The following is a 24240-nucleotide window of genomic DNA, read 5'->3' on the forward strand; positions in this document are numbered from 1 at the left end:
TTTGATGCATGTTTTTGCGCGTTTTATCGACGTGAAACAGTCCCACTTGTTTATGGTAGCAGTTTATTTTGATGTAGATTATTATTGAACAATTTGCCTATAAAATGGTATAATTTAGATACACTTCTTGTATTGATTCTTTTCACTGAATATCATGAACGTGACTGAACCCGAGCGAGCGGAGCGAGCGAGAGGGTAGGAGAGGGTGTGGGAGGGGGGTGTCCCCCCTCCCACAGTAAGAACTTTTTGCATTTTGATGTTGTAAATGGTGCAATTTGATGCATGTTTTTGCGCGTTTTATCGACGTGAAACAGTCCCACTTGTTTATGGTAGCTGTTTATTTTGATGTAGATTATTATTGAACAATTTGCCTATAAAATGGTATAATTTAGATACACTTCTTGTATTGATTCTTTTCACTGAATATCATGAACGCGACTGAACCCGAGCGAGCGGAGCGAGCGAGGGGGTAGGGGAGGGTGTGGGAGGGGGGTGTCCCCCCTCCCACAGTAAGAACTTTTTGCATTTTGATGTTGTAAATGGTGCAATTTGATGCATGTTTTTGCGTGTTTTATCGGCGTGAAACAGTCCCACTTGTTTAAGGTAGCAGTATATTTCAGTGTAGATTATTATTGAACAATTTGCCTATAAAATGGTATAATTTAGATACACTTGTTGTATTAATTCTCTTCACTGATAATCATGAACGCGACTGAACCCGAGCGAGCGGAGCGAGCGAGGGGGGAGGGGAGGGTGTGGGAGGGGGGTGTCCCCTCTCCCACGGTAAGAACTTTTTGCATTTGATGTTGCAAATGGTGCAATTTGATGCATGTTTTTGGCGCGTTTTATCGACGTGAAATATTCCCACTTGTTTAAGGTAGCAGTATATTTTAGTGTAGATTATTATTGAACAATTTGCCTATAAAATGGTATAATTTAGATACACTTGTTGTATTAATTCTTTTCACTGAATATCATGAACGCGACTGAACCCGAGCGAGCGGAGCGAGCGAGGGGGGAGGGGAGGGTGTGGGAGGGGGGTGTCCCCCCTCCCACAGTAAGAACTTTTTGCATTTTGATGTTGCAAATGGTGCAATTTGATGCATGTTTTTGCGCGTTTTATCGACGTGAAACAGTCCCACTTGTTTAAGGTAGCAGTATATTTCAGTGTAGATTATTATTGAACAATTTGCCTATAAAATGGTATAATTTAGATACACTGTTGTATTAATTCTTTTCACTGAATATCATGAACGCGACTGAACCCGAGCGAGCGGAGCGAGCGAGGGGGGAGGGGAGGGTGTGGGAGGGGGGTGTCCCCCCTCCCACAGTTAGAACTTTTTGCATTTTGATGTTGCAAATGGTGCAATTTGATGCATGTTTTTGCGCGTTTTATCGACGTGAAACAGTCCCACTTGTTTAAGGTAGCAGTATATTTTAGTGTAGATTATCATTGCACAATTTGCCTATAAAATGGTATAATTCAAATACACTTCTTGTATTAATTCTTTTCACTGAATATTATGAATGCGACTGAACCCGAGCGAGCGGAGCGAGCGAGGGGGGTGTCCACCCTCCCACGGCGAGAACTTTTTGCATTTTGATGTTGCAAATGGTGCAATTTGATGCATGTTTTTGCGTGTTTCATCGACGTGAAACAGTCCCACTTGTTTCAGGTAGCAGTATATTTTAGTGTAGATTATTATTGAACAATTTGCCTATAAAATGGTATAATTTAAATACACTAGTCTTCTTGTATTAATTCTTACACTGAATATCATGAACGCTGTCTGTTCAGCAATCAAACAGAAAAAGCATGCACACGAGGGTGTAGATATAGGGGCATATCCCCTCCCACACAAAGGTGATTTTGCGTTTTCAGACCTGAAATTCAGCGATCTGGTGCAAATTTTTGGTGCAATACTTTTTCATCGAAGTGTTAAAATCACGGAATTTAGCTCTTATTCCGAATGTGCACCATCTGTGCGTATGTATAAAGTCTAGTGAGGTATAGAGCTTAGGGGAAGGGGGATTCCCCTTCCCGCTCGCGGAGCTTTTGCGTTTTTAGAATTGAAATAAAGCGATCTGGGTATAGCCACAGTCTACTTCTTTGCATGGCGGGGGGGGGGGGGGGGGGGGGGGGGGCGAGCAGGGAGAAGGCGTGGGCGAGTGTTATCTCCACCCTTCCCTTCCGATGGAGCTTTTATCTTTTTAAGGTTGAAATTGAGATATCTTGTATACGCATATTTGATGGAATCAACATTTGATAAATCACCAAAAAAAAAAAAAAAAACCTGATTTTTTTTTTTGGGGGGGGGGGGGGCTGAGGGAGGAAAGGGTCGATTAAAAGGGGAAATTCCCCTTAAGATACATGAGGGAACCTTCAGTTTTCGGAATATAAGTGATAAGTCTTGTGCACTCAGAATTATTCAGAATTTTTAAAAAATCTAAAAAGTGTACTTGGCTAGGGAAAGAGGCACAGAGGGGGAGGGTTTGGGAGGGGGATACCCCCTCCCAAGCACGAGAGATTTTGCATATTTTGAATTGAAATTCAACGATCTGGTGCACACTTTGAGTGAAATATTTAAAAAAAATATCTTATTTGATGAAAGGTTGCAAAGGAGACCCGTTTCATGTGCATGCATACAGTATACACGCATTTTTTTTTCCGCCTCCCAAATCCCCGGTCCAAATCTTAGGGGGGGCGACCGCCCCCATCGCCCCCCCCCTGGCTACGCCAGTGCCATTCCATACCATTCAATTCATTTCAATTCATTTATTTTTCATTCCTTTTTCTGTACATAACATAACACTAAATAAATGTAACGATAATTGTAATGTTAATCTGCTCTGATGCAGAGGTTGCCTACTGTACACAATCTGTGATCAAATAAATGCATTGATAGATGAACATATGACTCAGGTCTATTTTGAAGTCTTGATTGTCTTTTTCTTTGTTAACAGGCATCACTGAAGACTTTGGCTAGGCTGATCCATTATGTGGGTACACCCCCTCTGCAGTCCATCAATCACATTGTTGATCTGATGTTCAGCATGCTTACTTGCCTCCAGTCAGAGCATGACATCTTCAGGGAGTTCAGGTAGGAGGATGTTGAATTCAAGAATGGCCCTGCCCTCTTGCGTAAGCTTGAATTTAAGAGAGAGATATTTGGCAACAAAAGAGTATGTCCCAGATATTAGGTCTGTCAGTCTTTATGATAGTGTGGCTTAAAATCTAGTAGCATACGCGTCTACATTAGTTCTATTGATGTAATTGTAGAACCAATAATTTGAAAGTGATAAAGTTGCCCTTTGTAGCAGATGAAAAGGAATGACATATATCCAGATGAGCAGTGGTTAATGAAGTTGCTGTTGATATATATTGAAATATTATTTCAAAAGTGGTTGTCTGTGTTGAGTATTTGCTCTGTTGCTGAAGTTGTTTTACCTAATAAAGCAATACGAACATCAATTTCTTTTTTAGGGCATGCTTGAAGATAAGAGAAAAATTGATAGAGAGAAAGAGAAGTTAGCATCTGGCAAGGACAATTGGACTAAGTAGTTGTCTGGAATTACAGTTGAACCTCTCGTATCCGGACAAGTCGGGACCGGGGCTCATCCGGATAAGGGATTTGGCCAGATACGGGAGACTCAATGCTTTATACATGTACATATACATACACATGTACTGATGTAGCCCATTGTAGTACCACATGTAGTAATGTGTATACTGCAACCTTTTCATTGTTACACTCAGTAACAGACCCCAAAATAGAGGTTCGTGTTTGCAAGAATGAAATTATTATTTTTTTTAATTCTTGGGATGATTTACCTAAATAATTATTAAGAAATGTATCAAGTAGATCTTGAAAATAAACAGTACGAGTCGACGAAACTACGCTTCAAAATTCGATCATCACGGCTCGGCAAAGTCGACTGTAGGTCGCCATTGTTAGATGGTCTCCCTCTCTCTTTGTGTGTGTACTGTGTGTGAACAATTTTTGAGTGTTCAATATCATTCATTGCTCAGCCAATGACTCGAAACAATGCGTGTCTATCTAGTCATATCGACGGCTGTGTATGGACCTATATGTGGCAATGCGATATGAGAGGACTCGAGCACATAATCTGTCCATGTTCTTGCGATGATTTGGGGATATTTGGGGATGTTAAAATGTCTGAAGGTAGCAATTTGGAAGAAAATTTGATGTAATGTACGTTAATCATGTTGGAAGTAATGTGTAATTCATGTGTGTTTGTGTAGGAGTTCTCAAGGAGTTGGGAATCCCCCTTTCCTCCCGTAATTATTAAAAGAAAAAAATCACGGCGAGATTGCGTCCGTATAATAGAGAGATCCGGATAAAGGGAGGGCGGATTAGAGAGGTTCAACTGTAACATTTTACCATTTTTTTCACAAACTGTACAGAGATCGCACCGGACTGGAGGAAAGTCTTGCAGACTGCTTCCTCACACTGTTTGAGGAGCATAATGGTGGCCCCGCCCACCTCCTGCCTGCATCAATCATTGAGATGGTAATGGAGAAGCTGGCGGAGAATTTGCTGAAGTACGGTCTCTGCACCCTCAGGACAGGTGAAGATGGCTTTAAGAGTTTGATTGGTGATGATGACTTGAAAAGTTAGATTTGTGATGATGACTGCAAAGAGTTGGATTTAGATTTAGATTTGTTCCAGCTTGCATTGGTTTGATCCTAGCAAGATGCTAGGTTTGATCCTAGCAGTTATTGTAATGGCAACGAGAGCATTACAAGGTGCTACACACAGGATACTAGTAGTTGGTAGATTGTTTGCTGTTCACTATTTGATGTAGTCCCCCACCCATCCCCATCCACACTTTGCTCTCAGTGAAAGACAGTCAAGTAATGTGAGGTGTTGAGTAGCCAGGACATTTGCTCAGTTGTGTTCAAATCATTTTTCTCTTTTGTTTTATGACTTATCCAAGAAAATACACCAACAGTCTTTGTTTGTTTTGGTTTTTTTGTGTGTTTTTTTTAGGACTGCTCATGCATGTTGCTCTGAAAGTACGAGGAAATATCTAAATATCTACCCTCTCCCTTTCAAACAGGACATACATGAATTGTTCAAATGAAATGTATTCAAATCAGTGTGTAGTTCTGTGCTGTGTCTGTATGTAAGCTTAATGAGTTACATGGGAACTCAATGTTTCAGGGTGTTCAGAATTTGATGTAAGCTGTAAAAGAGGACATTCGGTTTGATGATGATTGATTCATTTTCAAGCTTTCTTGACAAAAGCAGTAACTAAATGATAAGTCACCAATGCAACTGGTGGTTTACTTATCTGTTTCTTTTTTTTTTCTTTAATCATTCCACATTTATGTAAAGTTGATATCAGTCAACATTTGTGTGTGAAAGCAAGTTTCTATCTTTGCTCAGCATGCCTTCTGTTCTTCACGAATTTGCAGAGCGTCTAAGACAGGCATTATGCCACCTGATAGTGTACATTCATCGCCACGTCCCACCTGGCTTTGAAGCCATGGAGGAAATACGTCGGTCAAGAATGAAGACCATCAACCATGCCCTTGTTCAACAACTTCACATGCTTCAAAATGCTCAGGTAAGTGAGCTCAATGTCACCGGTGGGTTACAAACACAAATGTGTATTTGCTATTGTTTTTCTTTAAGAAAAGATATTGAACAAATAAACTTACTGAAAATAGTTTGATCTGTTACTTTTCTGATGTCTGATTTTCTCTCTAAAGAAATGATAAAGTTACATGGAGAGACATATTGATGTCTATTCACAGTATATTAAAGAAACACAAAAAGAAACTTAATATGTTTACTTCACCTGTTTAAACACTGAACATACCTCTGATTTTTCTGAAGACATCAAGCTTTGCAACCTAAGAATTTCTCTGTCTGTCTTGTACAAGCAAACTTACTTTTGTGACAACAGCAATGTAGGCATATCGTCGCTTGAGAAAGATGAGGGTGTTAAGTTAATTTTGGCCAGAGCTGAGTTACACATGTCATGCTTCTTGTTGCCTCCTGGACATAAAGCCACTTCATACATGTTATCTATTCTAATTTATGTTAATTAATGAGTTATTAATGAATGATAAAAGAGGCAATAACTATTTTACATACTTTAATTGTGAGTCAGAAAGGCATCAAGTCCCCCAATGTAGAATGAGAAGGGATGCATCCCACTGTGCTGTGCAATCGACATAAAGCCCTTCTCATACATAATTGCTAGGCGATGTTGCAACTTCACTTGAGATAGGATGAAAGATGCAATGCTAGGCTAGATTATTTTCATCCTTTTTATGCCTCCGCCTGAAGGGTGCCTGCCAGAGGCATTATTTTGTGTGTGTGTGTGTGTATGTGATATTTGATGTTTGGCCATCTTCTGGTGAATAGCCTGAACCATGTTTTCATGAACAGTGGTCCTTTGAGCTTTGTTGGCTGTCTGCCAAGCTCATCTGCCATGTCTGTGGCCAGGTGAAGTATCTGCTTAGGTGAAAAGAAAATATTAAAAAGTACATAATAAGCTTTCCATGAATACAGTTTATACTCTGACATTGTTTATAATTTAAACGTTTTTGACTAATAAAATTCACAAGTAAAACTTCCAATACCACAGTAAGGTAAAAGCAAACAAATTTCACATGAGGTATGGTCAGTCCGTAACCATAAAATGCAGGCTTCTCGATACGCTCAACCAAGGCCCTTCCATCCTGTTTGAGTCAACACTTTTCCCCTCCCGATAATCATGCTTGATTTTGTCCATCTATTGACCTGATCCCGCAAAGTCGTGGCTGGGATATCGCACCTGGAGGCAGCTCTTCTCTTGGAGATGGCTAATTTCTACCACTCTCTTTTATTTTGAAACTGTAATTGTGAAGAGAACTGTAATTATACCTTGATAAGGCACTTGCCATTGACGTGCTTGTGGGCGGCGAATTCTGCAAGGGTCATTTTCTTGGCAACGCCGGTTCGGTGGGCATTGCTGAGAATGATGTCCAGGACCTCCGCATCCCTCACTCTCTGGACATTTTCCCATTTTACTATGACTAAGAAGTAGAAAAAAACCATTAAATAATAAAATGAATTAATAAATCATTATAATGATTATAAAACCATGATGAGAATGTGAAAATATGCAGGAATTATAAAGGGCTTCAGATACCTTATGCTTGAATTCAAAGAGGCACAAAGTTATGCTCAATTCAAAAAAATTATGCTTGATCTTAGGCCTGATTTTAGGCATAATAAGGTATCTTTATGGAACAGATTTACAATCAATATTGATCTAATGCTTGAGTCACTGAATGACTCAAGCCAATTCCCAGTTACCTTAAGTTCATCTTCATCCAGTGCACTACTTCGCTCTCTGATGACGCGTCATCATTCCCCCTCATTTTTGTACCAAAGAATGGATGTGGCATCCTAAGTGCTTTGCTTAAATGTGATGACATTGTGATGTGATAGCTTTGTCTTGCAATGAATAATAATGATATGATAATAACAATAGTTGTAATGATGATGATGTTAAAAAGATGAAAAAAAACACACACAATATGTTCAGCTTAAATATTGCATAATGCAGTCAAGCCTGTATGCGCCCTACAATAATTATTCAAATGATTACAGAACAGATGCAAAATACATATGTAATACAATACAAATAATATAAAAATATTGTGCTGAATGGCAAAAGTAATGATTAAGTAGATACATTTTGAGTCTTGTCTTGAATGTCTATTGAGTTGGTGCAGTATGGACAAAGATGGGTAGGGTGTTCTAGATGGTGGGTGCCATGACAGCAGGATAGGGTTTGCTGTAGGTCAAATGTAAATGACCTGAAAGCAGGATCTTTTCAGCTTCTCCCCTCTGTCCTTTCTCTCCTCCTGTCTAGCTCTCTCTTCCGTCTCGAGGTGTTCATGCTGCTCCTCAGTGTGCTCCGACTTTTCTTCACTGCTGAGATTATCAAATGCAGCACACTCCTTGCACAGGTCTTTCTTTGGTTGATGGAAGTGGAGGTTGTGTGACTAACGAAATTCCTATTGATACATAGATGATGAAGTATGGCTCCCACTTCTCTTCTTGCCAGTTGTCACAGTACAATCTGTACATCGTTGTTATGTTTAAGTTGATGCCAGGGATTCTCGACTGGCAGATTTCCGGCAGTAGTGGGATTCTACAGTGGGAAAGCTTTCAATATCCAAGGCTTGATGCAATTTTTTTTTCATTTATGACCAATTAGGGCCATCAAAATTCATCAAATATCATTTAGATGGCCCAACAATTATATTTTTGTGGCCCTAAATGTAGTGTAGAAAGCTTCCAAGGTGCTTGGCAATGGTGATATCATGTTTTTCAAGCACTACAGGTATGACTCTGCGCAGGTGGTTGATGTATCTGCCACATAGATCTGGAATCATCTTCGTTCTCCAAAACTCGTATGTTGCTTCCTTGAGTTCTGGCAGAGTCTGCAGCTTGGCCGTTTGTTGAAGCCATAACTTGAGCTGGTGCCACACGAGTTCAATAGGGTTGAGGTCGGGATTCTCCGGAAGGGTGACCCACCAGTTCATCCCATTCGCCTTCATGAACGCCTTCGTAAACTTCGAGCAATGTTTAGGATCATTGTCCTGTTGAAAGCGATGATGATCAGGATATGTCGCCTCTATAAAGGGGATCAGGGTCTTGCGAAGAATTTCCTCACAGTAGAAATTGGAGTCCATTATGCCTGAGATTATGAGGATATCCGTTGCTCCCCTCCGCAAACTTCTTGCCCAAACATGTAATTTGCCTGGATGTTTTGGCTTTCCCTTCAGTTTCCTCTCCTGCCCCCTCTTTCGGAAGCACAACTGTGCGTTTGGGTGGAGCTGTACGCTACACTTGTCGGTAAAAATCACATCATCAAAGGTCTCGTGGTCGGCCATTAGCTTCTTGCAGTGTGCTTCCCTTTTTGATTGATTGTCGCGACGGACGATCTGCGACAATTTAGCTCGGCAGGGGACCCAGCCAAGGCTTTGCCTGCACCGCCTGATGGTCGATGACGACACGTCTAGATGGTAGTCTCTGGAAAGTATATGCTGATTGTCCCTGCTGCTGAGCTCGTCGTTTTCCTTGTAAAGGTTGTCGATAATAACACGGAAATCTTCTAGCTTTGAACGGCGGGGATTTTGCTTCTGCAATCCTGTGATGCCTTGCTCCGCTAGTTTAACTTGTATAGAAGTTACACCAACGTGATCATCTCGAGAGAGAATAATGATAATAATAATAATAATAATAATGATAATGATAATAATAATGATAATAATAGTAATAATAAAACCAAAACAACAACAATAATAATATTAAACATAGCTTTTGATTGCGGATAGTAACAGCAAATGCCACAGTCTGCCTAACAAACTGTGGAAGGAACCTCCCTTGGTAACCCATCGTCTGTCCATCAGGGTCCAGAAGTCAGTCACGGGAACACCCCCCTCACTGAGGAAGAGAGGTTCCTCCGTGACTGACGTCGGGAGGTATCCAGGTGTGTGGGCCCTCAGTTTGCCTATGTACTCATTCAGCAGCCTCTCTCCTCTTTTGAAAAGGAATACGTCAGCTGCTCCGTAAGTTGCCTTTGTCTTGTGGTCGTGAACCTTCAATGATAGTGTTCATTACATACAGCACATTATTAAATTGTTCATCAGCCTTTAAATACCATGTAACTGGTTGATGTATCTGCCACATAGATCTGGAGTCATCTTCGTTCTCCAAAACTCGTATATTGCTTCCTTGAGTTCTGGCAGAGTTTCTGGCTTGGCGGTTCGTTGAAGCCATAACTTGAGCTGGTGCAACATAAGTTCAATAGGGTTGAGGTCAGGACTCTCCAAAGGGGTGACCCACCAGTTGATCCCGTTCGCCTTCATGAACGCCTTCGTAAACTTTGAGCGATGTTTAGGATCATTGTCCTGTTGAAACCTATGATGGCCGGGATACGTTGCCTCTATAAAGGGCATCAGGGTCTTGCGAAGAATTTCCTCACAGTAGAAATTGGAGTCCATTATGCCTGAGATTACGAGGATATGGGTTGCTCCCCTTTGCGTAATTCTGACCCGAACATGTAATTTGCCTGGATGTTTTGGCTTTCCCTCCAGTTTCCTCTCCTGCCCCCTCTTTCGGAAGCACAACTGTGAATTTGGGTGGAGCTGTATGCTACACTCGTCGGTAAAAATCACATCATCAAAGGTCTTGTGGTCGGCCATTAGCTTCTTGCAGTGCGCTTCCCTTTTTGATTGATTGTCGCGACGGACGATCTGGGATGATTTAGCTCGGCAGGGATCCCAGCCAAGGCTTTGCCTGCACTGCCTGATGGTCGATGAAGACACGTCTAGATGGTAGTCTCTGGAAAGTATATGCTGATTGTCCCTGCTGCTTAGCTTGTCGTTTTCCTTGTCAAGGTTGTCGATAATAACACGGAAATCTTCTAGCTTCGAACGGCGGGGATTTTGCTTCTGCAATCCTGTGATGCCTTGCTCCGCTAGTTTAACTTGTATAGAAGTTACACCAACGTGATCATCTCGAGAGAGAATAATGATAATAATAATAATAATGATAATGATAATGATAATAATAATGATAATAATAGTAATAATAAAACCAAAACAACAACAATAATAATATTAAACATAGCTTTTGATTGCGGATAGTAACAGCAAATGCCACAGTCTGCCTAACAAACTGTGGAAGGAACCTCCCTTGGTAACCCATCGTCTGTCCATCAGGGTCCAGAAGTCAGTCACGGGAACACCCCCCTCACTGAGGAAGAGAGGTTCCTCCGTGACTGACGTCGGGAGGTATCCAGGTGTGTGGGCCCTCAGTTTGCCTATGTACTCATTCAGCAGCCTCTCTCCTCTTTTGAAAAAGAATACGTCAGCTGCTCCGTAAGTTGCCTTTGTCTTGTGGTCGTGAACCTTCAATGATAGTGTTCATTACATACAGTACATTATTAAATTGTTCATCAGCCTTTAAATACCATGTAACTGGTTGATGTATCTGCCACATAGATCTGGAATCATCTTCGTTCTCCAAAACTCGTATATTGCTTCCTTGAGTTCTGGCAGAGTCTGCAGCTTGGCCGTTTGTTGAAGCCATAACTTGAGCTGGTGCCACACGAGTTCAATGGGGTTGAGGTCGGGACTCTCCGAAGGGGCGACCCACCAGTTTATCCCGTTCGCCTTCATGAACGCCTTCGTAAACTTCAAGCGATGTTTAGGATCATTGTCCTGTTGAAACCGATGATGATCAGGATACGTCGCCCCTATGAAGGGGATCAGGGTCTTGCGAAGAATTTCCTCGCAGTAGAAATTTGAGTCCATTATGCCTGAGATTATGAGGCTATGCGTTGCTCCCCTCCGCGAAATTCTGGCCCAAACATGTAATTTTCATGGATGTTTTGGCCTTCCCATCAGTTTCCTCTCCTGCCCCTTCTTTCGGAAGCACAACTGTGAATTTGGGTGGAGCTGTAAGCTACACTTGTCGGTAAAAATCACATCATCAAAGGTCTCGTGGTTGGCCATTAGCTTCTTGCAGTGTACTTCCCTTTTTGATTGATTGTCGCGACGGACGATCTGCAACGATTTAGCTCGGCAGGGGAAATATATCAAATTAATAAAAAAAATAAATCAAATCATGGGATATATAGCAAAATATCAAGAAATCATTCAGAGGTTGATCATTCAATCATTTTGTCGAAGAATCTAGTAGATCAAACTTCTTCCTCTTTTTTTTTGGAGCAATTGACCTAAGATTTGGTGGGTATAATCACTATCATATGTTGATTTGTAATATAATTTTTTCATCTCTGTGTAGTAATGTATTAACTTCCTGACAGTAAACTTTATGTAAATCATACCATAATGTATTCATGTAAACTCAATTTTCTAGCGATTCACTTGAAATGCAGCTCCATATCTTGAATAGTATCTGACCCTTTTTGTGTCAATTAATAGTGATATCACCAGAATTCTGATGTTTCTTAAAAGATAATACAAATATCAATAAGATTCTGATTATTAATGGGATGAACTCACAATTCATTGTTATAGGAATGACAGAAGGATGGTTTGGTAATTGTTCGATAGGTGTAATATTGGAAGATAGCAAGAAAGTGTTAAAGAGGGTTTCAAAATAGAACCTAAACCAAGATATAATTCCAGAATGTGATTTGATATATGAAACAAACAAACAAAAAGTAAGTGAAGCTCAGGACTCTTTGTCAAAAATGGCTTTTGATAATGAATAACAAGCTTCAACAAGAAAAGATAGTCCTAAATCAAACAAGTGTTTAATAGGTCTTTCACATTTTACAAGTGAAATCCTTGGATGTGACTGCCCTGAAAGGGATGTGTTAATGCACTTTGTTATTTTGATAATGATGACAAGTATTATGATTCAGGGCCCTGAGGACTAGAAAGAAGTAATCTTTGATTCCGACTTCTCAACAAAATCATTTTTTTTCCCGAAGTGACTGAACTGTTTGGAGGATCATAATTACTTTACAAGAAGGTCTCGGTGATGCTCTTTATACATGCTTGAGTATAGGGGTGTTTACGTGTAAGCACTTTGGGACAGAGTATCTAGCATCTACCCTGCTAAACTTTCAGACAGTTTCACAAATCTACTCTTCGACTGCAAGGCAGTCGGGATGACACAGCTCATCCTTTTCGTCCCCTGCCTTCAGATTGTGGTAGAAGCTTTGGTTCTCTCTTGGGATTACTCCAGCCTGACACAGGGAAACCATGTCGGGCTTCTTGGCATAGCCCTGCAGGGTGTGAGTTTTTACTTGTGTTTCAGGTGATTTCCTTGCCCTGCCTTCTTGACTTCACATGAAGAGAAATTGTATTTGTACTTGAATAGGGTGGTACTTGGATCTTCCTTCTCATACCTATAAATTATCTTCATCTTCATCAAGTGCACTACTTCACCCTATGTATTCTTCTTGGTGTTTGTGAACAAATGATCCTCCAAATCCTTCAAATTGAGGATGTCTTTTTGTTGGATCTACCGATGTTACCCTTTACCCAATACAAGTTTTCCGGCATTTTCTTCTTTCTAATCAACTTAGTGGTGAGAAGTTTTACCATCCAGGCAGAGTTGAATATTTGGTTTTTAATAACACATTCAATAGAAAATGGAAAAAGAAGATTAACAAAAACAACAGAGTAATAAAGAAAGTCCAGCAGTTTTAAACATGGGCCATCCCTTTTGTATTCCTGCTAGTATCTTTAAGGCACAATTTTCATGCTGTACACTATGTCGTTGTCACTCACACTAGTGTATACTATGTTAATCGGAATATCACATGTTCCCAACTCTAACTCTAGTCCTGCTGCCACTTCTTCCGGTAACTGGACGCAATCCCCGGATTCCAGTATGATATTGACAGGAAACCTAAAAAAAAAAAAAAAAAAAAAAAAAAAAAAAAAAAAAAAAAAAAAAATCCGAAATGAGAAAACAAGATTTAAGACGAGAGAAGAAATTCATTAATATGATACATATAGATGTATTCGATACATGGTAATCAATGAACCACTATGAATAAGCGATTGAAACAAGTGTTTGGAAATGTCATCCCGTTACCGTAGTGACACGACCAGTGTCGGATCCAGAGGGGGCGCAACCGCCTCACGCCCCCTTTATTTTCGTTAAAAACAAAAGAAATAAAAACATGAAAAAATGAAAATGTAACCCTAAAGTGACACCAGAAATATTAGTGTGTGTTTGAATCGTGACCATGACATGCCTGCTAATAGAAAGTAACATTGCAATTTTTGTAAAATGAACATTTACCTCGATCTTGCTAGAACGCGTACTTGAAACTTGTCCTTCCTCTTAATCACAGCAGTTATTGTCACCTTTCTTCCGCACGTGAGGTCCTTCCCTGCAACAGCGGCTTCCCCCCAGAGTACGACGTCCAATTTGGCACCATCATCTTCTATTTTCATCAATTTTCTTTTGTACCCTGCGGTCTCTACGAATTCTCCCGCCTACAATGTATAAAGAAAGCAAATGAAATGTCAAAACCAATTATTACATCATTACTCTAACAAAACGATAAGTACCTGTACTCTCAGTTCAAAAGTTCTATTTGAATAACTTGACAACTTTTTGTGTGTTCTTTTCACACAAAAATACAAAACAAAAAACCAAATTAATGCTATTTGCATGTAAACCATTATCACCTCATTCATTGGCAGATGTAAAAATGAAGCAAATGTCCCAAGCAAGAAACATAAAAGAAAAATACACATGTAGTTACATGTATATAGCTAAACGGTGGCAACTACGTCATTCATACATGGTCAACCCACATGTTTACGATTTCGAAACTAGACACCGTTGTTTCAAACTCAGCAAAACTGTTACTACAAAAAATTAGATAGAAATTTATCTGTGAACTGTTATATTTTTCTAATTACTATCATGGGTCGTTTTATGTAACACAATTGTTTACTGCAATCTGTTAATTGGAAGTGAACTCCCGTTCACCGAACAAGATACATTGTGCATTAGTTTCCCACATCAGGTCTGCGCACCTGACATATGCGTTACTGTAATGCATGACTGATCTAAACGGTACAGATTCAACGACAATTGAATATTTAGATATGCTTTTTACGAACTCGCATGAAATGTAAAAGTTTACCTCGACGAGTTTTCATGATTGTTACATGTAAATACCGCACAAGTAACTTGTCCAAAGTGACGTGAGCACATAGCCCTTTGGCGCTGTAAATTGGAGTTATGATTACAACTGTGCGTGTTTGTGTCCGCTTTTTTTTCCCCCGACACAGTCATGTTGTACCCATATTAAAGGAATCGTATAGTTTTGGCTGACACTTAATTTCAGGTTTCTAACATTTTTGTTGCTCAGATAGATAGAAACCTCGTATGAAATATGAAAGAGCAAAAAAATGCGCCATTTTTAACGATATTTTGCCGGTAGAAGACTGCACAAAATAATGGTTTGATAGTGTATTGAAAAAACTGTACTCACTTCCGTGATGTCCCCACAGACGCTTAAGCCTCTCTTGAGGGGAGCTCCTCTCGCCTCTGCCACAGAAACGACCTGTGGGTTGACGAAGTCGTCTATCACCTTCGTATCTACCGCAAAATTGCTCACTTTGGTGAAGATCTACAAAATGAAGTAAAAATCAGTGTTTGGTAATGCAACTGACCCACACATATATGCATCACATGTAATACAGTAATTGGAACTTTTTTTTTCAATCATTGCTCCATTTGAATGTTATGCCTTTAAATCATGCATCTTGCACAGTCTATACTTGCTAGTAGGCATATCCTGACATGAAACATTAATTACTAACTTACCTTACTTTTCCCTGTCACTCTTAGAGTTTTGGGACTCTCCTAGACATCAGTAAGAATCAGTCTCTGTCCGTATTGTGTGTCCAGGAGACTCTTCGCCTGATGTGATGAGTAGTTGTTCGCATAGCAAGGTACAATTCTTCCCTTGCAATCCCCCCCAACTACGTACAGTGTTCCTACAAGAAATTTGCTCCCCTGTCCTCTCCTCGTTCTCTCCTCAAATTTCTCGACGATAAACACTTTTTTGGGACTGGCCATTGTGAAACTCTCATATTACATGCACTGTTTCCACTATTTATAGACATTGAACTTGAGAGGAATTCGCATTCTCCAATGATTAACATAATGTCAAGATGTCTTTCACGCTCACACCTTTTTCAAAAATATGCGTGATCGAAAACAACAACAACAAGGCAAACCAAAAACAAAGAATATAAACGTTACCTTCTGGATATATTTCACTTAAACTTGCACTTGCCCTATACACTGCCTTTTTAAAAACAATGTTATTCAAATCACACTGAGAGATGCAAGTGCATACCATGCGGTGCAAATGTATCCTGGGCCCTAGATATGCTAATTCATTTGCGATTGATTGCAACTTGTGATCAACCACATATGTGCATATCATAAACAACTTTGTGATTGATTGTTACAATCGCTGTAGATGCACTTGAAGTTAGGAGCTAAATAAAATTTCAGTAAGTTTTTGTGTGCCTAATACTGATATCCAGAAGTCATTGTCTGGAGCAGAATCTTTTTTTTTTCTATTTTGATTTTGTTATTTTCTATTTCTCAATTTAAAAATGCATCAAATATAACAAAGTAAAATAATGCAAAATATGCAGCCAGGATGCACAATAAATTATTGTAAACAAATAGGAGAGGGTGGTCAAACTCTAAAAGTTTCAATCTAATTATAAATGCCAAAGAAATAGGATGGACCCTCATTAAAAGCAAGCTTGTTACGCATAGGTCCCAGTAATGAACCGAGTGTAAAGATGAAGGTAAAGAACATGGATAGAGGAAAACACTAAAATATAGAAAACAAAATGAAAAGACAAGAACTCTTCAGGATGTAGCATATCTATCTATTTTCTTTATATTCATTGCATAATCTCAAATGACAATATACTGAAAGTAAGCTGTCATAGAACAACTGTATGACACAAATATGTACATACAATATAACTAGACCTAAGATGTACACTCTAGCATGCACTGAGGATTTGAAAGTATGTTCAATATTACAATAATTATAATTGTCCGGTAACTCCAATTGACAAAATTACTCACTCAGATTATATTGAACAATTATCAATAGTTATGAGAGCAACTTATTTACATAGAACTCATACGTGTCATTAATAGAGCTAGTCCTCATTTTCCAAGGCAGGCATCTCTGGTCTACTTGTTTCTACAGTCTGTGTGATGAGTTCTACATGTACAGGGGCCTGTTTCACAAACATGGGAAATCGATCCAACCCAAGACCGATCCCAACTCTGGGATTGATACCATCCTGGGAACGACTCTTGTGACCTGTTTCACTAAATCGATCGTTGCTTGTGAACGATATGTAATTGAGTTCGACCATTTTACTAATAGTGAACGGGGATATGATCGACAGTGACCGATATTGTAGCAGAAAAATGGCAACTCCAACTAAGCAGAAGGTATGATTTGAAACTTTGAAATCGCTCTTTCGTGGTCATACCTAAAGCATAGATAGTACGCTAGTATATAGAAGCGTAGAGCAATCTAAAGCCATCATACTGGCTTACATTTTTAACGATATTTTGCCGGTAGAAGACTGCACAAAATAATGGTTTGATAGTGTATTGAAAAAACTGTACTCACTTCCGTGATGTCCCCACAGACGCTTAATGCTTAAGCGTCTCTTGAGGGGAGCTCCTCTTGCCTCTGCAACAGAAACGACCTGTGGGTTGACGAAGTCGTCTATCACCTTCGTACATGTATCTACCGCAAAATTGCTCACTTTGGCGAAGATCTACAAAATGAAGTAAAAATCAGTGTTTGGTAATGCAACTGACCCACACATATATGCATCACATGTAATACAGTAATTGGAACTTTTTTTTTGCAATCATTGCTCCATTTGAATGTTATGCCTTTAAATCATGCATCTTGCACAGTCTATACTTACTACTGTAGTAGGCATATCCTGACATGAAACATTAATTACTAACTTACCTTTCTTTTCCCTGTCACTCTTAGAGTTTCGGGACTCTCCTGGACATCAGTAAGGATCAGTCTCTGTCCGTATTGTGTGTCCAGGAGACTCTTCGCCTGATGTGATGAGTAGTTGTTCGCATAGCAAGGTACAATTCTTCCCTTGCAATCCCCCCCAACTATGTACAGTGTTCCTACAAGAAATTTGATCCCCTGTCCTCTCCTCGTTCTCTCCTCAAATTTCTCGACGATAAACACTTTTTTTGGGACTGGCCATTGTGAAACTCTCATATTACGTGCACTGTTTCCACTATTTATAGACATTGAACTTGAGAGGAATTCGCATTCTCCAATGTTTAACATAATGTCAAGATGTCTTTCAAGCTCACGCCTTTTTAAAAAATATGCGTGATCGAAAACAACAACAACAAGGCAAACCAAAACAAAGAATATAAACGTTACCTTCTGGATATATTTCACTTAAACTTGCACTTGCCCTATACTTCGCCTTTTTAAAAACAATGTTATTCAAATCACACTGAGAGCGCTATGCAAGTGCATACCATGCGGTGCAAATGTATCCTGGGCCCTAGATATGCTAATTCATTTGCGATTGATTGCAACTTGTGATCAACCGCATATGTGCATATCATAAACAACTTTGTGATTGATTGTTACAATCACTGTAGATGCTCTTGAAGTTAGGAGCTAAATAAAATTTCAATAAGTTTTTGTGTGCCTGATACTGAAATCCAGAAGTCATTTTCTGGGGCAGAATCTTTTTTTTTTCTATTTTGATTTATTTTCTATTTCTCAATTTAAAAAATGCATCAAATATAACAAAGTAAAATAATGCAAAATATGCAGCCAGGATGCACAATTAATTATTGATAACAAATTGGAGAGGGTGGTCAAACTCTAAAAGTTTCAATCTAATTATAAATGCCAAAGAAATATGATGGACCCTAATTAAAAGCAAGCTTGTTACGCATAGGTCCCAGTAATGAACCGAGTGTAAAGATGAAGGTAAAGAACATGGATAGAGCATAACACTAAAATATAGAAAACAAAATGAAAAGACAAGAACTCTTCAGGATGTAGCATATCTATCTATTTTCTTTATATTCATTGCATAATCTCAAATGACAATATACTGAAAGTAAGCTGTCATAGAACAACTGTATGACACAAATATGTACATACAATATAACTAGACTTAAGATGTACATACATGTACACTCTAGCATGCACTGAGGATTTGAAAGTATGTTCAATATTACAATAATTATAATTGTCCGGTAACTCCAATTAACAAAATTACTCACTCAAATTATAATGAACAATTATCAATAGTTATGAGAGCAACTTATTTACATAGAACTCATACGTGTCATTAATAGAGCTAGTCCTCATTTTCCAAGGCAGGCATCTCTGGTCTACTTGTTTCTACAGTCTGTGTGATGAGTTCTACATGTACAGGGGCCTGTTTCACAAACATGGGAAATCGATCCAACCCAAGACCGATCCCAACTCTGGGATTGATACCATCCTGGGAACGACTCTTGTGACCTGTTTCACTAAATCGATCTTTGCTTGTGAACGATATTTAATTGAGTTCGACCATTTTACTATTAGTGAACGGGGATATGATCGACAGTGACCGATATTGTAGCAGAAAAATGGCAACTCCAACTAAGCAGAAGGTATGATTTGAAACTTTGAAATTGCTCTTTCGTGGTCATACCTAAAGCATAGATAGTACGCTAGTATAGAAGCGTAGAGCAATCTAAAGCCATCATATTGGCTTACTTTACAATGGTAGGTGGAATTGAAAGGATATTTACCTGGCTTTTCTTTCAGGCCAATGCCATCGTTACTTCTTTGACAGCCCTAGAAATTGACGGGATGCTGCAACCATGAATTGTTGAGATCTGTTCGAGCAGACTCCCCGTCGCATAAAACCCAAGGGTCGCAAATATCATTTGCTGGGGTGTGAGAGCTTGACTTTTGGATGTCCGGGGTTTCACTTTATTTTCCAACATATCAAGGATATGAAGTACCCCTGTTCTTGAGAACCTGTACCTTTTGAGCATTTCAGCATCATTGTAGAGGTGGGGCGACTTTGTTCTGTTTCGGAAAACCCGCTCTCGTCTACGAGCTCTCTCCACTTGTACTAATAAGATGGTAGCCACGTTGAATCTTTCCCAACTTAGGTCTGATCTGAATCAATCCCAACTTTGTGTTCAGTGCCTGGCTCTGTATCCTTCCCATATGGCTTAGTGAAACAGTTCCTAACTTTTTGAGAGTGATTGATCCCACAACTGCCCCTGAGATCAATTGAATTGAACTTAGGATTGATCCCTGAGCTTAGTGAAACAGGCCCCAGGACTTGTACCTCCCCGTTCACGTTCTTACAGTAACTTGTGTGCACTGTAATCGTTGTGATCTGTCAAAACTTACTCTTCATCCTGCGACTTTTGATCACTACTTTATCTTCAGTGCCAGTGACTGTGCTGCTGGTGTCCAGCACAGCACCAGGAGAGTAGTAGTTCAATGTACAGACAATCTGCTGAAAGGGACTTACAAGCATAGTTTTCTCTGGGTTGAATGAATACTCAAGGACTGTGGTCAAACTGTCAGCCAGATCCATTAAACCGACTCTGGTTAAATGGCATTTGCGCCATAGTGATCTTTGAGATCTGATCAGTGTTCTTTTCCACATTGAGATTCATCATTGAATGAAATATGACATATGAAATTAGAGGGAGAATAAAAATAATGACACTATGAATACTATAATAACAACTGAAAATATCAAAATTCTGCTGACCATTAAAATTTAGTATGAAATGAAAATATGAAATAAAAACAATAACAATACATTTCTCTATGATGAAAAAAATACAATTTTTGCATATTACAAAAAATAAAATAAAAGAAATCATAAAGTACATCTATGAAACATTTTTTACATTTTGTGTTAAATAAAATATTATTTCATGCCTTAAAGAATTGGAAACTTTTTTTTGTAAGTAGTCCTTGCATTTTTATTGATTTGATAAAGAATTTGCAGAGTCATTACATAATGCATATTTTTTTAACCTAATATGTAATAATCTAATCTATGATTTCTAAGAGCATTTTCATACTTTAATAATTAATACCAACAATTATATCACACTTTAGACAAAAAAATCTTTCTAAACTGTACAAAATAAATCTGCCATAAAAGACTGGTATATACTTTTCCGACTATACAAATATACCTAACATATATTGGTACAACATCTGATAGTAGAAGGTTATGCTAGTTAACCATTCTAAACAGTATTGTTTGTCACATTTTTGAAATACTTGTATTTGCAATATGTGTATCTTGTTTCAAATTCAACTGTGTTCACACAGACTATCATGGTAATTTAGACACGCCTATAAAGAGAAGAATCGCAGATGTACAGTGCTTCCAGTAAAGGTTGGTTTTTTCATTTTTTTTTAAAATTTTGGATAGGGCTCCAAATCTTTAAAGGACAAGTTCACCTTCATAAACATAAGGATTGAGAGAATGCAACAAAATTAATAGAACACATCAGTGAAAGTTTGAGGAAAATTGGACAATCGATGCAAAAGTTATGAATTTTTAAAATTTTTGTGTTGGAACCGCTGGCTGAGGAGACTACTACAGCTTGTGAGTCATATGCGTACAACAGTATAAAGAAAATATAAAGAAAATTCAACATATTTTCACTTTTTTCGCATAATAAAAGAGCACTTGACTTGCCTCTTTCTAAAGGCAGGGGGAATAATATTACCCATAACATTTGTCGGTAACGAGTCGGGGGAATGTGTACTTTTTTCATAAGATGAAATTTTGTGAAATTCTCTTTATATTTTCCTTATATTGTTGTACGCATGTGACATCTAAGTTTTTCACACGCTGCAGTAGTCTTCTCATCCAGCGGTTACTGCACGAAAACTTCAAAAATTCATAACTTTTGAACGGATTGTCCGATTTTCCTCAAACTTTCAATGATGTGTTCTACTAATATTGCTACATTCTCTCAATCCTTATGTTTATGAAGGCGAACTTGTCCTTTAAACACAATTATCTCAGAAGAGCCAGAAATGACATAACACCCGATCATTCTCAGCCGACGATATTGTCTTGTGTAAAGTTTGCTTTCATTACTAATACCTGTCACTTAAAAAAAAAAAAACACCCAAAACCAGTGTGTAGTTCTTCCACTGGAGCTTGCTATCGAGCGTGAGCTCCAACCAGTTACTGCTGCTCTGGAAAAAGAACAGCCTGCTGGGCCTGGAGACCGGAAGTCCTCTGGTACCTCGAGTGAAGTGGTCACTGCCGGCAGCAGCTGTGTGATCGACCTGACTGACACCAGTAGTGGAGACGAGGCACCGGAGGTGACAGGGACCAAGCTGTCCAGGAAGAGGTTATCAGATGGGAAGTCAGCCTCCTCAAGGTTAGCTTCTTCTAAAGGCATTATCTACCATTTGCAGATGAAACAAAATCCCAGCTTTGGTGCTTCAAAATAGATCTAAAATGTGAGTTAGTGATAGAAACAACCAATGTAAATCAGTATAATCATTGTTACTTATTGTTGAACATACAAGATATAAACAATAGAATAAAAATGTTTCTAGACTAAACCGTCTACAGTTATGTTTTATGGTAGGATGTTTTTCAATACAACTGACCTACATGTACACATACAACGTATGCATCAAATGTGATAACTTCAACATTTTTTTTTTTTAGATCACTGCTCCCACTGGTAAAGAGTACCTTTAAAGCGACACCATTTCCAAATGTTTGTGAGAAGTTTTAAGTTGTGAGGGAAAGGGAAGACAACTCCTCTATGTGATGGAAACAATGCTCTCAAATTTGTTAATGTAACCTTTATTTTGAACTAATTATTAATCATCACATCCCCAGTCTTGCTCTTGTGGCCAACTTGCAGGAATGTTTTGAACTTAACCCTTCAGAGGCCGGGGGGCCTCTGAGGTCCCCCTCGACATTCCATGCGATGTATCGCCATCGCAAAAAGCTATCGCCCCGATGTTTCATTTCTTTTTTCTTTCGAGTCTCCCGCATCTTTTGACACCAAATTTGTGACGCCTGGGTGCGCAGTTTCGATGTTACTCATAAATATGTACATGCATGTCAAACCAAAAGTTGCTCAAAAACGTGAATTCATGTACAATTTCAATGCAAACTGTGCATACAGTCAAATTCCATTAAAGCATGATTTTATTTGGGGGTTTTATTTATTCAAATCAATTAATAACATATTTTCATGTTTGGAACAATGTCGCAACCAAATTTCGTCGTAAACACAATAGAAAACAAAGTCGAAAAAACAACGAAACACATAAGAAATTAAAAAAACAATAAAATATATTAAAATAAAATTTTTTTTGATGGCGCATTTTTCTCTTATATTTGCTAAGGACACTTAAAAGAATGACTTGTTTACACTAGCTTTATTTTAGTGATTTATACCAAATAATCTAACTTCATGCATAATCATGCATAAATTAGCATAATTTAGTATAAATGATAATTTTTTGAATAATCATCTTTAGTATTTTAGATTACATCAAAGGCAGTGTGTGTGCCAATTTTCGTCGCGATAGCGCTTTCGATGGCCGAGATCTGGGGGGGGGGGGGGGCCTGGGGGACCAGAGAAGTGAGCTGCATTCGAAAAACCTATCCTATTCCCTTGTCACAATTTCATTTACCAGTAGTGCCCCTGTATGTTTAATACTGTTCATAATTTGCCCTCTGCTTCATATGTTTTCATCTATTTTGTAAGGATTTATGAGTTCACAAAATGTATGTTCACAAATTTATTGAGTCAACATGACACTTAGATGTATGTTGCCATTTCGAAGGACATTGGTGAATATGGATAACGGAGGTGGCAGCATTTTAGAGAGGGAGGAAAGAATTGAATTTTTTAAATGTGTGTGATGTGCAGGTACTTCCTAGTCCTTTCAATGCTTGTATTTAATCCAACAGACGGACTCATGCAGGAGGGGATTGTGAGCCGATGTCGAAAAAGTCCCCGACCTTACAGGAAATCATTTATAAGCGGGATTCGCTGTGCGGCATTAACACCTCTGATAACAAGGTATGAAATCCCTGGTAAAATTCATAAACCACTGCATGCAATGTCAGTAATGCATAGACATAGGGACTATGACAGGGCTCGACATACATGTATACTATGGCCTGTTGGCCCAGGCCCAGGGCCTGGAACTGCAAAAAAATTTTCTTTTGGTGTCTCGATGGATCAGCTAAAATCCAGACAGAATTTTAGTACTATCCTATTGTTTTGAGCCACCAAAATTTCAAATTCAAAGATTTTAGTTTGTTAGACAGACCGCCAGAGAAAAGAAAAAGTTATTGTTGAACCCTGACTGTGATGTTGAATCTTCCATTTAATGGTGTTGTGGAAGAGCTAATCCCTAGAGCAGTGATCAACCAAGATGTACATAAAATTGTACTTTGTATGTATATACATGTATTGTGTATATATTCTTGGAACCTACTTTAAAGGTAAAGGAAGAACAAAGAGATACACATCCACCATTAAGTATGTGAGTTGCGTTGATGAAGCAAAACAAAATGGAAAGCATGCTTGTAGTAAATTTGCTAGTTGAATACATTGT

The 24240-nt window shown here is 38.8% G+C and overlaps 1 protein-coding gene across 1 annotated transcript in view; it reads left to right on the forward strand.

Moving 5' to 3' along the window:
• The window catches only part of LOC139743200 (serine/threonine-protein kinase ATR-like), a 78526-nt gene that overhangs the window by 9032 nt on the left and 45254 nt on the right, over nt 1-24240 (forward strand). Inside the window, exons 8-12 of the mRNA XM_071653702.1 lie at nt 2965-3101; nt 4427-4590; nt 5441-5592; nt 21781-22028; nt 23588-23699. Of these exons, the coding sequence (XP_071509803.1) occupies nt 2965-3101; nt 4427-4590; nt 5441-5592; nt 21781-22028; nt 23588-23699 (813 nt within the window). The remainder of the gene's footprint in view (nt 1-2964; nt 3102-4426; nt 4591-5440; nt 5593-21780; nt 22029-23587; nt 23700-24240) is intronic.

Source organism: Diadema antillarum, unplaced genomic scaffold, assembly GCF_040938485.1.
Source record: "Diadema antillarum isolate AM-2024a unplaced genomic scaffold, OU_Dant_1.0 scf00000033, whole genome shotgun sequence".
Taxonomy (NCBI): Eukaryota; Metazoa; Echinodermata; class Echinoidea; order Diadematoida; family Diadematidae; genus Diadema; species Diadema antillarum.